The following is a 15,420-nucleotide window of genomic DNA, read 5'->3' on the forward strand; positions in this document are numbered from 1 at the left end:
ATCTGCGTGTACGGTGTTCTGTTCGTAACGGATACCCCAGGTTGGTTGGTTGGTTTTTTACTAATTTTGTTCAACAGCTATGAATGTGACTTTTAAGCTCAGCCTCTCAAACAATTGTCTTTTCCTCCACGATACACGTCAAAATGTATCCCAGCAGATGTTGTGTCCACATGAGATTATGTAAGAGCCATTTAGAAACCAACTCCGTCCATAAACTTAAACTACTCAAAGCTAAAATTTGGGTGAAGAAAGCTCAAAATAAGAGAGCCTAGCTCATCTTGAGAGTCAGAGAGTGTCCTGTGTGGTTGGCAGTGACTCTCAGGGTGGCCTTCGCCTTGGGGATTTACAGGGCATATTTACAATAAACCAAATGACCTTCCTGAAAACTTCTGAATAGTGTTTGTTTTTCTAAACAGCTGGTCTTTTTTTAAAAGGAGGGTGCTATTCCCTCTGATATAAAATGTGTCGTAGAAAGTGAATCGTGTGGAAAAAAATGCGATTCTTCATACGAACACGTAACATGGCTCCTCACAGGGTTGTAATAAATTAGATGAACTTTTCCTGACATCCCAGATGTTGGAGAAGATTTTACATTTAGGTTTTTCCTACAGTGTATTTATTTTATTGGAGTTTCCTAAACTCCCTGTGTATCCCCGTGTCAAATCAAATGAGGAAAATGAATTTACAGTCATATCAACTGCAGGTGTTCTGTGTTCTCTTTCTCAGGTGTTCCTGGTGAGGAAGGTCAAGGGGTCGGATGCTGGGCAGCTCTACGCAATGAAGGTTCTTAAGAAGGCCACCTTGAAAGGTGAGAGGTCACAGAGGGGGAGACACGTAACTGTGGTTTATCCTCTGCTTGTTATTGGGGGAAATAGACATTCTGTTTAGTGTTGCATGATTTCTGTATGTCGACATGTTACTCTCTGATTGATAATACACAATACAAGCATGTCCCTGAATATTTAACATAGCCCTGCAAAATTTCCACAGTCTTCAGAGGGAAAGCCATATTGTGTAAATACCATCCTCCACATATGCTCTGCTGTAACGTACCATTTGGGGAAAAGAGCATTGAGGAGGAAAGCAAAAGCAGGTTGTTTCGGCTGTATTGGGCAACAAATCAGCCTAAATTCATCCTTCAGACTGGATTGCTCAGTTTTAAACAAAATGTGATTCACGGCTGTATTATTTCCCTTTCTGCCCCCGGACTGGGTTTTAGAAATTCAGTCCAACACCTGATTCCCTGCTTCTATACTCCTCCCCTCCAGAAAAGTATACGCACATAATGTAGGTCAAGGTAAGCTATTATCTAAAATCTCTATTCTAAGCTCAGGGTCATTTAGCCAGCAATACGTACAGCTGAGCACCAACTACGTCTGCTCTGACCACCTCCTATTCACCCATTGGTGAGGGAGGGATCCCTGTCGTAAATAGTGCTAGAGGCTGGGCACACAACACCTGGCCTGGGCAGGTGAGATGACAGAGTTTATCAGTCACCTATACTCATCACTGGGGGAGGAGGGTACTGCACACCATGCTGGACCACGAGGGGCTGCACAGGAGCAGAGTGAGTTGCAGGCTTTGTAGTAACAAGAGGGTGGGGTGGCCCCTGGTTCCAGGGAAGATGTGATGGGCTTGTTTGAATAGTTCTGTGGGCTGGCAGGGAACTGAACGTGTTAGGTTAAAGACCAGATGGGGTACAGCTGGTCTGGCTTATAGGGAACCAGCGGGGTGGGGAGCCTTTCCTGCTAGGTGGGGGGCATATCTGTCAAGGGCAGGGGAACTCGTGGTTAAGCCTTTGGGGCCCATGAAACTCAGAGATGTCAAGGCAGCTCTTGAATTTTTAGGTCTTATATCACAGCGTCCTCAGCACCTACATGCAGGGGACAGTACAAAAATATGTCATTCTCTGCCTTCAAGTCACTTACTGTCTAGCTGGTAAATAAGATATATTTTGAACCACATAGAACCAATAATATAGAACAATAAATGCATAGACCAAATATATATAGACCTAAACATTTTAGATACAAAGGAAGAAAAGAGTTCTTCCACATGAGGCCATTCAAAAAGGATTTAGAAGGTGAGCGAGACAATTCTTAAAGGATGGGTAAATATTTCTATAGAAAACAGCAATCATGTTGACATTGTCAGCACAACCCATGAAAGAAAATACAAAAACTGCCCACTTTGGCCAGACTGGAGCCTGCATCAGAATCACCTATGTGTGTTTGGGGAAAGTTGTTAAAAATAGATCCCAAGGCCCCACTTCTGACTTACTGGATTGTAATCTCTTGGGGCAGAGCCTAGAATCTGAGTTTTCTAACAAACTGTCCCAGTAATTCTTCTGTACACAAAAGTTTTGGGTTCTATGATATAGTTTTGGTTTTATAGTTTATTGTTGACACTGGAGATTTTAATTCAACAACATAATTTAAACCGTGCTATTTATAGTGAATTTTTTTATTGTCGCTATAATAATATTTCTAAAATTGTTTTTCGATTGATCGTGGCCGAATAGTCCAAGATCCTCATAATAATATAATTTTAAAGAATTGTTCGTTAAAAGATGCATAGGAAACAAAGCAGGTTTTGACTTTCTATCCCCAACGTTGAATAAAATAATCTCTTCACTAAACAGTAGTTCCATAGAAATAGAAAATCAAATTAAACATTTGTTAGTTCAGGATCATCGGACTGTCTAAACAAGTGAACAGCTTCTCTGGCACTGCCTCAAAAGTTAAATAGAGTTACCATATGACCCAACTATTCTAGCCTAGATATATAACCAAGAGAAGCGAAAACACACATCTACACAAAAACTTGTACATGAATTGTTCATAGCAGCACTAGCTAATTCACAGTAGCCAAAAAGTGGAAAAACCCCAAATATCCATGAACTCATGGATAAAGTATGGTACATCCGTGCAGTGGAATATTATTTGACAATAAAAAGAAATGAAATACTGATGCGTGCCACAGCCTGGAGGAACCTTGAAAACATTATGCTGGGTAAAAAGAAGCCAGTCACAAAGTTTCTCATATTGTAGGACTCCATTTATGTGAACGTCCAGAAGAGGCAAATCCTCAGAGACAGAAAGTAGATTAGTGGTTGCCGGGGCCTGGGGGGTTAGGGAGACAGGGTGTGGCTTAATGACTATGGGGTTTCTTTTGGGGGTGATGAAAATGTTTTATAATTGACTGTGGTGATCGTTGCACACCTCTGAATATTCCAAAAACCATCGAATTGTGTACTTTGGGTGGATTGAGTGGTACATGAATTATATCTCAGTAAAGCTGTTATTTTTAAAATGAACAGCTGGTATGTAACATGGCCATTTGCTAAAACCCACTCTTTCATCCTCAAAGCATGGGGGTTTACTCTCTCAGACCCAGAGCGGGCAGTTCCCTGTGGTTGAAGATGAGGGCAGGTGGAAGCAGAGGCTATGCCACCTCATCCTCTGACCAGATGGTTCCTGGTGATCCCCGCCCATCTCACCTTCCATCGGCACATCTGATAACCTCACCAGCACGTGCTCAGTGCCCTTAAATTGCTCCCTTTCTCCTCAAGTTGTAACTGTTCCTTCTTTCCCATCAAATACCATCTCACCCTCTCCTGCCCCCAAAGGAGGAAGAGGGAGAAGTGGGAGAGAAATTGGAACCGTGGGGGAACTTGTGTGTCCACCCTGCTCTGCAGGCGTGAGATAGAACCAGGAGCTGGGCCGGCGCTGTCCTTGTTCAGCCCGTCCAGCAGCCTCAGCCTCGACCTCTTAGCGCATGTGCAGACACGCATCTCGGTGATCTCAGCTTCCACGGGAACGCAAGTCTCCACGTTTGTTTATGATCCGATCCAGTGTGTCCTTGAGAAAGTGCTCCTGATACAAGGTTACATGGATTAGGCAGGATATAAAACTGTGTTACAGAACCATAGTGATGTTGTTAAATGCATGCATGCCTCCATGTGTACAGGTAGATGTCTGTGTGTGTACGAATATTGAATATACGTCATGCTCGTAGGAAATATGCCCAAATGAAAACACTCATAGTATTATTGGGAGCTTTTATTTTCTTCTCTGTGTTCTATATTTCAACTTTTCTACAAACATAGAACATGTTTGACTTTGTATAATATAAAGTTTTTTGTCTAATATTCCAGAACAATACGCTTGACTATGTAAAATCATTTTTACATTATGAGAATGAGCCATATAAGCATAAAACTTACAAGCATAAAGTCAGAAAAACTTCCCACTTCCTAGTGCTCCTTTAAAAGCCAGCTTTTGAACCAAACGTTATTTTATATCATCTACTATTTTAGCTTTTCAAAATGGTCCATCACTAAAGAATAGATTTTTTCCCCAGAAGTGCAATCAGAACTTATTTTCCTAAGAGAAAATATAGAAGTTTTACAAAACAGTCCTTCGTGTGAGGTGGCGCTTGGACCCATGATAGGAGGACCAAGTACGTCCAGCACGGAGGCCAGGTCTCTGAGCCACCGAGGGGGCTTCTGAGCTTTCTAGACCTTCCTTTCTCCTCACTCGTGAAAGAAGCCGGTTGCTTAGATTTGTTTGGCTCCAACACCTCTGCATTCTGTTAGCCTGAGCGATTCGAATATTCGTAAACCATTCTCCATCCTCAAAGCACCACCAGTTTGCAGGCTCATTAGTGAATCAGAAGAACGGGTTAGAAAAGAAATGTGGGTGAGAGCGGCGCCCTCCAGGAGTGCAGACCAGGAACTTCAACAGTGAAATTATTTTGAAAAGGGGAAAACGGAGAGGGGGGGCGGAGAGCTCATGGCAATGACTGCAAACCTCCGGATTGTTTCTCAGAAACGCGGATGACTGTCCCGTGTACAGAAGGGAGTGTGGTCGTCATATGGATTCCAAATAACTTGGCAAACGGATAATGGTCTCTGACAGCTCTGTCTCACCTTTAAATGGGTTTGGAGGGGTCAGGCGCCTGCCCCCGCCTTTCTTTAAAGAGGTGGCATGCCATTTCTACGGAAAATGCCAACTGCTGAAGCAGCTGGCAGTGTGCCGAGCAGGCGGGCGTGAGCCGCCCCCAGCCTAACCCGCAGCCCCCCTCGCCTGCGTGGATGGTGCTGCTTGTACCCCCTGTCGCTGAAGGACCCTTTCAAAGTGTTCAGTGTCTCTAATTGACAAAGTTTCTGTATTCGTGACTCAACACTGAATTATCGCAGGTGACAGTTCTACGTAACGAATTCCAAACATAATGAGTTCCAAAGGGTGACGCCCCACTTTGCGTTGTAGAGGAATTTGGTTTAAAAGACTGTCAGCATATTCCGAAGCGTGAGACCACAAGTGAAGCAAGGCTGATCTCCATCCCCCGTTTAGTGAGCTGGCAAGTGGGGACTGTCACCCACGTTAATAAGGTGGTTCCCAGCCTTGGCCACAAGCTGGAATGGCCTGCAGGACTTTCACAAAATGCTGGGGTCACTTAAGGTCAACTCCTCGAATCCTTGGTCTGGATGTGGTCTGGGCATGAGAATCCGGGTGTCTCTAGGGTACTGCCAGCAAGAGGACCCCGATGCAGTGGCTGGGGAGCACAGACACTGGACCCTGGGACCCCATCCGGCTCAGACTCCACTGGCTGTGTCACCTTGGGGAACCTCTCCTGGCCTCTGTTTCCTCCTACTTAAATGAGATGATGTCAGTAATGGTACCTACCTCACAGCATTGTTGATGTGAGGGTTAAATCCGTCAGTGCACGTGAGGTGCTCCTGGCACAAGGTTCGCTGTCAGCTGTATTCATTTCTGGTCCTTTTCTCCATGAAAACTGGCATTGGAGGTGGGTTAGGACTCTTCTGGTCTAGGTTTGGCTTAGGTCTGATTAAGTGGGGGGGCAGGGAGGGGAGGTGAGGAGGAGGGTTGAGCGTTAATTACCATCTGGTTAGAAGACTTACGTCTAGGTTCAGCCCTCCAGACCACAGACAGCCACTCCAGGATGGCTCCTTGTGTAGAATTCTCATTTCACTGAGGACTGAAACACCTCTCCACAATGTGGAGAGAGCTTCTATATGAAATATGTCTCTGCAATGAAAATTTTCTGGTAGGACTTCATCTGTGTTCTCATGCCTAACTAATTTTTCAGCCGTTTTCCTTATAAGTCAGCTTCCTAAGCCCAAAGGTAATACATGCTCCTTGCTTTGAAGGAAGGAAGTTGTGTCCTGTTGATTCTAAAGGAAGAAAATATTATTCTGGCAAAATCTTTGTTTAGTAAGTAACTAATAGACCGTTACGGTCACTTCACGGGTGTTTCTGGCCAGCTGTGTGTGGGTTACTGCCAGAGCCTGGCTGGGAGAGAAGACGGAAATGGTCCCGAACGGTGCTTTCTGAGTCTGTCGGATTGTCCTTTGGAGCCTGGTTTCTGTCACTCCTCTATCCTTTCTTTACGTAGAGCTCTGATTCCATCACTCGAATGTCAGAAGATACTGGAGGGAATGCGGGAGTGTGTGGGGTGACCAGGACAGAAATGCATGGATTACATTCACGCTGATTACAACATTTTGAAAGCCCCTGGTCAGAGTTAGCCTGGTTGGTTTCAAACCTCAGAATGTGGTTTCCAGCACCATTTTATTTCCTTTTCTCTTACACCAAGATGCTTTGTTTTGAAAACACTGACTTAGAAACTAAGCTTTAATCGGTGCCTTAGTTTGAACAGCTGTTATTTCCATGCTAATTCATTTATGTCATTTGATTCACATTTGGATGATTACAAATTCCTAGGGGGGAAGGTAAGGCAAGTTCCAAGCGCACGTTTTAAGTGCCCTTATTGGTATTGTTATCCTCATTTTACAAATGAGGAAACTGAATCACAATGCAGTGAAGCCGCGCACTCAGAATCACGTGATTTGGAGGTGGCGGGGTCTCTATCCCGTGTTCCTCCCCTCCCAGGAGGGGGGGCACCTGGGACCAGCCGTGCCCCCCACCCCCTGGGCATCATTTCCTCATCAGGAAGCATCATCCAGCTGTCTCTGGGGTAGTTACTATTCAGGGGAGCTGTTTTCCCAGTAGATGATCTAAGACAAAAAGTAACATGTAAACATCATCCTTATGTAATAGCTCTCTGGTTTGTTGTAATACACCGCCTGTGTGCCTTGACATCCTTTATATGTTCATTTCTACCAGAATTGCATTTCTTACATTGTAGAGAAAAAGTAGGAAATAGATTTTTTTTCACTACTTGCATCTTTAATGCCTGTAAATATGAAAGCATAATGGGCTGAAGATTTACCCACCGAAGTATTCTCTGGTAAAGAAGTTAGCTAAGTAACCATGTCAGTCTTGGTTTAAATAATCTAGTATAGAGACAAATCTTGGGGAATTGTGCCTGATATGATCATCAATGTGGCTAACGTTTTAATTTTCATCGTTCATGGTTTTCTTCCTTTTTTCTCTGAAGTGGTGAGCAGTACAAGTTTTGGTCACCAAATGTTTAGCAACACAGCTTCCCACGGGAGGCCCCTCTTTGCTATGAATTAGACCTTTGAAGGTTAAAAGATACTGTGTGGAGGTGGATTTTTATTCTGCATCCAGGAGACCGCTCAGCATATAACTGCAGACCTGGCAGGTTTTTGTGGACAGAGGCAGGAGGTGGTAAGTGTGGTCACTCAGCCGGGCAGAGCCTGAGTTCTTCACCAGCCTAGTGTCCGGCTCCCGTTAAAAGGCTCAGACCTCCCTGTGGCCGCGGCCGCCAGCAGATGCGTGGCTGTGTGCAGCGTGTGCGGTCCCGCGCCCCGCGGTCCCTGAGGGATGTCGCAGCCCCGTCCACAGCGACCCCGGGCTTTTCTAAGGTGTACCTCCTACCTGGCCATCTCTCATCTTCATCGTGACCAATAGGACTTGTTTTTATCTCACCCTTCATTTTCTTTTCAAATACAGTCTCTATATAGTAGAATATAAGGTAATGTAACGTAATGTAACATGATATGACATGATATATAATGTAGTGTAAAAGTAACGTGTATTGATGGAGGTCATTTAAGAACAGGCAAATACAGACAATGGTGTCCAACTCTAACGAGAGGATTTCGGTCCCAGCCTCGTTGCAGATGGAGCTCTCCTAGTAAATCCATCCTCCAAAGTAGGTTAATTATTCTTACCAGGGATTCTTATGCAGCTTGCAGTTGCCAAGTACTTCAAGATCAGTTTCATGAGCATTTCCCGACTGGCTCTATGAGATCGGATGGACCATTTTTCAGAGGGTTCTGGTGACTCGCAGAGGGTGGGGCTGCAGGAACTCCGAGGAGGCCTCAAGGCTCAAATCCACTCAGGGTGCCAAGTCGTCGGCTGGCTGGCAAAAGGGACCTGCGTGCATTTTGGTTTGTCACTTGCCAGAGACTTCAAAGGGCTACGGATGTTGAGACCTTTTGTTAGGGCACAAGGGGCATTAGCCAACTCTTTAACTCCAGAAGTCCAGAACAGGCCAAGTGGTCGAGGAAAGAAAATCAACAGGGTAGCATGTCCTGCACCTTCAGTTCCACGGGAGCACCTGGGAACAGGTGCCCCTGAAGTTGTCTGATGGAGAGGGGGGCGTGGAAGCCTTGAGGACGTGGGCCCGGTCCAAAAAATGGGGGGGGGGGGTGGTTCCAGAAAGCAGCTTTGGTTTTGTGTTGTGTCGCGTCCAGCAGGGTAATCCCAGTGTGCTTCATCGTCTACTTTCCCGGGAAGGAAACTGTGCCTTTCAGGTAGGACGAATTTACAGGCGCTCCCGCCTTCATGTCAGCCCCAGGGGCAGCCCCAGGCCCGGAAGGCTGAAGGACACGGGAAGATCACAGCCGGCACCGGGAGCTGCAGGTTACCGTACCGAGCAAAGCAACCGTGGAAAGCACGTCACCCTAATCCTTCGCATCGCGGGTCAGCCACAAGCACAGGGTTGATGTGAAGTACAGAAGATTTTAATTTATCCCCGATGTCTACGGTTTATTAGTGAATCTCAAAATAGTCTAGGACATTTGTGTTTTTCCATCTATACGGTCAAGCCCTGCTCGATTCCAGACTCACATGCCTCACGCCAGAGAGTAAATGTCACAGGGAGGCGGTGGCCCGGCTCCAGACCCTGCGCCGGTCCGGAACACCCGGTGGGAGATTACTGGGGACGTGTCGCCGCAGGCTGGCGTGTCTCACCATTTCTGTGACTCGTTGGCGCGGTAGCAATGGAAGGATGAAGGAAGCATCTCTCTGGGCTTTTTTTTTTTATGCATCTGAGTCTTGGGACTCAAAATCCCTTGGAATCCTTAGCCTCCGGGGGCAGCTTGAACTGCTTGGCCTCAGAAATGAAGCACTCGCTCTCATGTCGGTTTCTTTCTTGGTGGAGGGACCACTCTGCAGCTGCCCGTCAGATGGCTGAGGCACCGTTCAGGGCCTTTCCCTCCATCCCTGGTGGCCCGGGTGACTGCCACCACCCAGAGCGGGCGGTGGTGAGGTCGGGTGCCGGTTCAGCCCGGCAAAGCCAGAACTCGCAGACCCGGAGATGCCCAGTCACCTTTGCAGAGCCGGCCTCACGCCTGCTGTTTCACACCTGAAGGGCATTGCCTGTGTGACAGCTGTCCTTCCGCATCGTGTTAGCTTGGCCCCGGTCACTTCCCCCGGTGGCCGTCTGCAGTGATAAAATCCTGCCCCCGCATGAACACAGCCTTTCCCTTTTCCTGCCACCTTGGACCCAGTATGCTTGTGTTTCAGCAATTTATGCCCCGGGGGCCAGTCTTACCAAACATGTTTGTGAAAGCATCTTCCCCAAACCGATGTGTCTTATCTGTGCTCCATTAGGTTCACTGTTGGGGCTGGAGTCTTGGTTTCTCCTCTATTATTTTAGACAGAATAAGAGTATTTAGATAGTGTGTGTATTTAGGCTTCTGGCCCTTTTTCTGTTTGTTTCAGATAATCTCTGAACTTTTTGTCTGCCTTTTAATTTTATGACCTTTTGGATGGGAAATCTGTTTCGTAACTCAGTCTATCACTCTCTCCTATGTTATTTCTTCCATTGCTTTTATTTAAAAAAAAGATTCCCACCCAGACATCAGATGAGTATTGATCTTTGTTACCATTTTTGCAGCTTGTTTTTTTTAACACTTACCTCTTTAATCGATCTTGGATGTATTGTTGTGTAAAATGTAGGGAAGAAATATATATTTATTTTACTCCTGTAACCGGACAGCCCCTTGGAACTTTGAACGTAAGCATCTTTTTCTAATTTTGTCACCAGGCTTATTATGGCCTTTGCTTTCCATTACAAATACTATCTTCAGATATGTAAGTAACACTAAGCAGTGCTCCTCATTCCAAAGAGGTCTGAACTCAGTGATAATAACATCAATCCCATTTAGAGGATTTTTAGATTTTCTTAACCAAAGTCAAAGAGTGAGCTTTGCAAGGAGATGGCAAGAAGGGGGTAGGAACACAGTGTCCCGGTCCTCTGCCACCTGCTTCACCAGATCACGTCATGGGGGTGGGAGTGGACCGGGGCTTCTCCGCAGAAGAGGACGTGCCTGGGGGTGGCAGGACATGGGGGTGACAGAAGACTGTCTCCCGCGGGCCCTTCGCAGCCGGCTCCACTCCCTGAGGCAAAGGACGCGGGAGCCTGAGATGCCTTGGATGAGGTTCCCATGGGTCCACACAGCTGCTGCTCAGAGAGGCGCCTTGTCAGCCAGGGTTGGGAGGGGCGGCCCCGGGCCCCCTGTCACTGACGCATCCCCCCTTCCTTCCTGTGACCCTGTCCCACCCAAGGTCCCCTTCTCAGCCTGCGCACGTGTTTGGAGACACGTCTTTCGGATCCCACTGCTTCCGTGGGATCCCTTTCTTCCTTCAGGGTCTTTAGCTGGCATCCTCTGCGTCTTTTGTTGAATGAATGGGTTTCAGCTTTTGTTTCTGTTGACTCTCCTGAAACCCCTTCTCTGCTGTTCTCCCTGGCAGAGCCACTGGAACCTGTAACTCGGGATAGACAGGAAACGGAGAGATTCCTTGTACCGGGAATTGTCTGCTTCTGCCCCTTTCGTTCATTCTCCTAAGTGGCGGCCGTGCTGGGGTATCCACGGCAAGAACTACCAGGGGATGAGCTTGTGTTGGGGACGTGTCCTGATGGAGCTGCATAGATGTTGCCATAAAACCTTCTCTCTGGTGTAGCTGCGGTCGTGTTTCACAACAGACCCTCTTATTTTCACCTATGCCATAAACTACTTTTTTAAAGAATGAATAGATGAAATGTGTTTTAATTAAGAAGCATATCAAAACTTCTTAAAACGACACCAAGAAAAGCCACCCAGAGACACCGACTTCTCCTCGGGTCTTGCTCACCGGCCCCATCACACGCCGGCGTCTCGCCTCCCTCCAGGGTGAACGCAGTCGTGGCTGCGTCCCCAGCGGAGGAGTTGCTGCCCTCCCGGGGCCCTGAAGGTGGCACCCATGGAGACTCCCCTGGGATGTCCCGCCCGCTTCCCCGGGCACACAGCCCTCGGGAGGCTCCCCTGCTTCCCTCTTCACCCTGCGGCCCCCAGACTCCCGCGTCCCGGGGCAGCTCTGCGTCCCGTGTGCCAGCGCTCGTCCCTTCCAGCGTCTCGGGGGGATTCGGGGCCACTGCAGTCACAGGGGTCTGTATCGGACTGGGAGCAGCCAAGCATCAGAGCAGAGAGAAAGATCAGGGAAAAGCCCTTGACTCTTACCATGCAGTGACGCTGACTCCTGACTCCACTTACTAGGCAGTAAAGTGACTGCAGCGCAGGCGTGGCCTTGGCTGTGGGACCAGCACCGTCGTGCTCACACGCTACCCGTTGTTCTCGTCATGGCCCCGTGAGGCAGGTACCATCTTCACCCCAGGTTGCAGAGGAGGAAGCTGAGCAGGCAGCCACCCGTGCGCTGGGACAGACGGAGGCCGGGTGTGTGTGCTCCAGGCCGCCGGCCCCGGGCTCTCAGCCGCAGACGCACCGGGAAGGTGAGCGGCCAGGGCACCAAAGCAGAGGTGGACCCTGGGAAGCCTGAGCGCCTCAGTGGGAAAGAGGAAACCGGCCGTGGAGCAAAACGCAGGAGACTGTCCTGGGGCCCAGGGACAGGAAGGGCTTCTGTTCTCTTTAATTGTGATCAAATGTACGTAATAGGATATCCATCGCTTTAACCATTTGTAAGTGGTGTTAGTAAATACATTTGCAATACTGTGTAACCATCACCGCTGTCTATACCCCAGACTTTCTCATCATCCCAAGCAGAAGCTCTGTCCCCATTAAACAGTTCCCCACTTCCCTCCTCCAGCCCCTGGCACCTGCCCTTCTACTTTCTGCCTCTATGAATTTGACTTCTCCAGGGACCTCATCTAAGTAAAATTATATGGCATTTGTCCTTTTATGTCCGGCTTACTTGGCTTGCTGTAGTGTTTTTAGGTTTGTCCCCGCTGTATAGTGTGGGTCAGAATTTTATTTTTTAGGGCTGAGTGGTAGCCCACTGCGTGGACAGACTCCCTTTTGCTCATTCGGGCATCCATCGGTGGACCCTTGGGTTGCTCCCATCTTTTTGCTGTTGTGAATAATACTGCTGTGAATGTGGGTGTCCAGTATCTGTTGGAATTCCTGTTCTCAGTTCTTTGGGGAATGGAATTGCTGGGTCATACGGTATTTCTGTGTTTAGGTTTGTGAGGAACTGCCAAACTGTTTTCCACAGTGGCTGCGCCATTTTACATTCCCACCAACTTCTCCACATCCTCACCCACGCTTGTTATTTTCCATTTTTTGTGTTTTTTTATTTTTTATTATAGCCATCCTTTGGCAAGGACTTTTTAAATAAAACTTTAAAAGTACATATCGTAAGACCAAAGTATGAATGACTTAAATACCTGGTCCGTACGGTAGTATTCATCATACTTGTCACACTTAGAAATATTTGAGGAAAGTTTCTGCCTTCACACACGCGGGGCCGTAGGACGTCACTCGGACATTGCCCTGGGTGTACCAATTTGCTTGTGGAATCTTGGAGTCGTTCTTATTCTCAAGTGGTGATTTTGGTTTTTTTGTTTGTTTGTTTATTTTTTCCTCAAAACTAAGCCCATCTGTATTCCCAGATGGCTAAACTTTAGGCAATGTCAACCCTGAAAAGAATAATATTGTAATTGGTTATAACACACTCATTTTTTTAAAAAAATCCATAATCCATAGTTATCCTCAGGAAGAGGAAGAGAAGGGATTTTCCTCTTGATTTCTAGTCCCATCAGAAATGAGAACATTGCCATTTTGTAACCCTAAATGACTCAAGCATCCTTGATCCCTATAAGCAAGGATCATATACGTGAGCTAACGGATGAAGGATTGTAAGGGAACCCACAGGTCATTCCATACCAAAATATCACCCCTCAGGTTATGTGTTACTTACAAGGGGATGTACACATCTTTACAGTGAGAGGCTGGTGACTTGCCACCTTGACCCAGTGGAATTCAGCATCACTGAGCAAGGGTAACGCGGCACCCCTGCCCCCATCTGCTGCACCTTGAGGCCTGCAGCATCACCCGGGAGGTATTTTTGCCAAAAATGTTTAGCCTCAACCTTATAAAGCCTCCAGACCTAACCTCGGTTTATAAGAAATATAGGAGTTAGAGCAACCAGTAAAGAAACAATCAGACACACGTAGGAACAATCTACAAGAAAACTGACCTGGACTTAACCAAAAAGCCCACAAAAAGCACAGGGGAAAAAAAGATGCGGGACCATTGTATTCTAGAAGCAAAAGGAATAAGGAAATATAACAACCAGATCTAACGTGTGAACCTTGACCGAATCCGAGGTTGGAAAAAATAACAGCTGTAAATGACATGGCAGGGCGGGCAGGATTGGAATATAGATCAGATATTAGATGATATTACGGAATGATGGTGAATGTTCTTCAGGGCGACAGTCGCGTTAGGGTTGTGTAAGAGATTACCCTGTTCTTAGGGAATGCTGCATGTAAATGCACCTAGGCGTCGAGTGTCACAGTGTCGACAATTTTTTGTCAAGATTTGTGGCTAAAATGTGTGTATGTGTGCGGAAAGAGAGGGAGATAGAGAGGGGGAGAGAAAATGTATCGAAATGTAAGCAGTTGTTGAATCTAGGTGGAGGACTTAGGGGTGGGCATTCAACCTACTCTTTCAACTTTTGTATATGTTTGAAAAAGTTTGTAACAAAAGGTTGGGGGAAATTATTTATATCTGATGTCTTGTGTTTCATGTCCTGCCTTTGAAAGCCTTCGGTTTTTCTGTCTTGCAGTTCGGGACCGAGTCAGATCGAAGATGGAGAGAGACATTTTGGCAGAAGTGAATCATCCTTTCATCGTAAAGCTTCATTACGGTAAAGGGAGTAAAAAAAATTCCCTACTGTTGAGAGGACCTAGACCAACCCTCCCCCAAATCAGAGGAAATCGACCTAGATTCCTGGTCTCAGCGTCCGGCCCTGTCTGGGGTGGGGCTTTCTCCCCCGGGTTCCTGAGCCTCGGATTCTTCCTCTCTGGGGGAGGAAGATGTCCTGTTTTCGTCTCGAAAAACCGGATCTGAGGGAGCGAGAGGTTACCCTTAATTAAATTATCGCCACGGAGAAAGTGGTTTTAAAAAAAGGTCTCGACCCAGATGGGGTGAATCTATGACATATTTTTGTGTTGTTTCAGAGTAAAGTGCTTATGACCCCCTAGTTTCTTTAAACCAGAATGGTAACATCTCCTGCATTTTAAGTAAAGACTATATTTTAGGCAGTTGAAAGACGGTAGTGCTTTGAGCCCTCAAAACTGCCTTTCAAGGTAGGCTATTGTTTCCATTTTTCAGAAGAGAAAACTGAGACTCAGGTGGAATAATTCTGATTTCTGAGGCCACATATCTGCGATGCCATGCAAGGCTTCTTCGTTTGCTTTCTGCCGTTTTGTCTCCTCGGAGAAGCAATAAGTGAAATCTTCCAATTAAAAATAATGAGATGGCAGCTCCAGAGTCACGGCAGGCTGCATTACAGCTTTGTGCCCTAATTGAGTAATTAATGTGGGCGAAGCGCTGGGCAGAACAAGGACAAATCCCGTACCTTGTTGGTACTGGGGCTCGGGGGCGGGCAGAGTTGTAGGAGACTGTCCGTGACTTTTAACCACGTCGGGAGTGAAGTCATGAACACACGCAAAGGCAGGAGGACAGAGCTCTTTGCTCGTGAACTTCTGATATTCCTAAGAAGACAGTTAGAAAGTCCTGTTTGGAAAGCACGTGGCCTCTCCTTTCAGAAATAATAAGAGCCAACATGGATGTGACCTTGCGGGCAGCCGCGTGGTGCCCGGATCCCTCGGGCCACGGGCAGGTGCCCTTAGATCCCAACGGTGGTGGCAGGCTGACCCCCTCTATCACACGGCCGCCTCAGCGCTGCTGATTTGCTGGTGTCAGATCCGATCCAGGTGTCATTTCGGTTGGTTTCCTGGGTG

General features: G+C 47.0%; 1 protein-coding gene across 6 annotated transcripts in view; it reads left to right on the forward strand.

Moving 5' to 3' along the window:
- The window catches only part of RPS6KA2 (ribosomal protein S6 kinase A2), a 375,942-nt gene that overhangs the window by 292,258 nt on the left and 68,264 nt on the right, over positions 1-15,420 (forward strand). For all 6 annotated transcript variants that reach the window (XM_007186070.2, XM_057527592.1, XM_007186071.2 and 3 more), the window contains 2 exons: positions 727-808; positions 14,241-14,321. In XM_007186070.2, the coding sequence (XP_007186132.2) occupies positions 727-808; positions 14,241-14,321 (163 nt within the window). The remainder of the gene's footprint in view (positions 1-726; positions 809-14,240; positions 14,322-15,420) is intronic.

Source organism: Balaenoptera acutorostrata, chromosome 14 (assembly GCF_949987535.1).
Source record: "Balaenoptera acutorostrata chromosome 14, mBalAcu1.1, whole genome shotgun sequence".
Lineage (NCBI taxonomy): Eukaryota > Metazoa > Chordata > Mammalia > Artiodactyla > Balaenopteridae > Balaenoptera > Balaenoptera acutorostrata.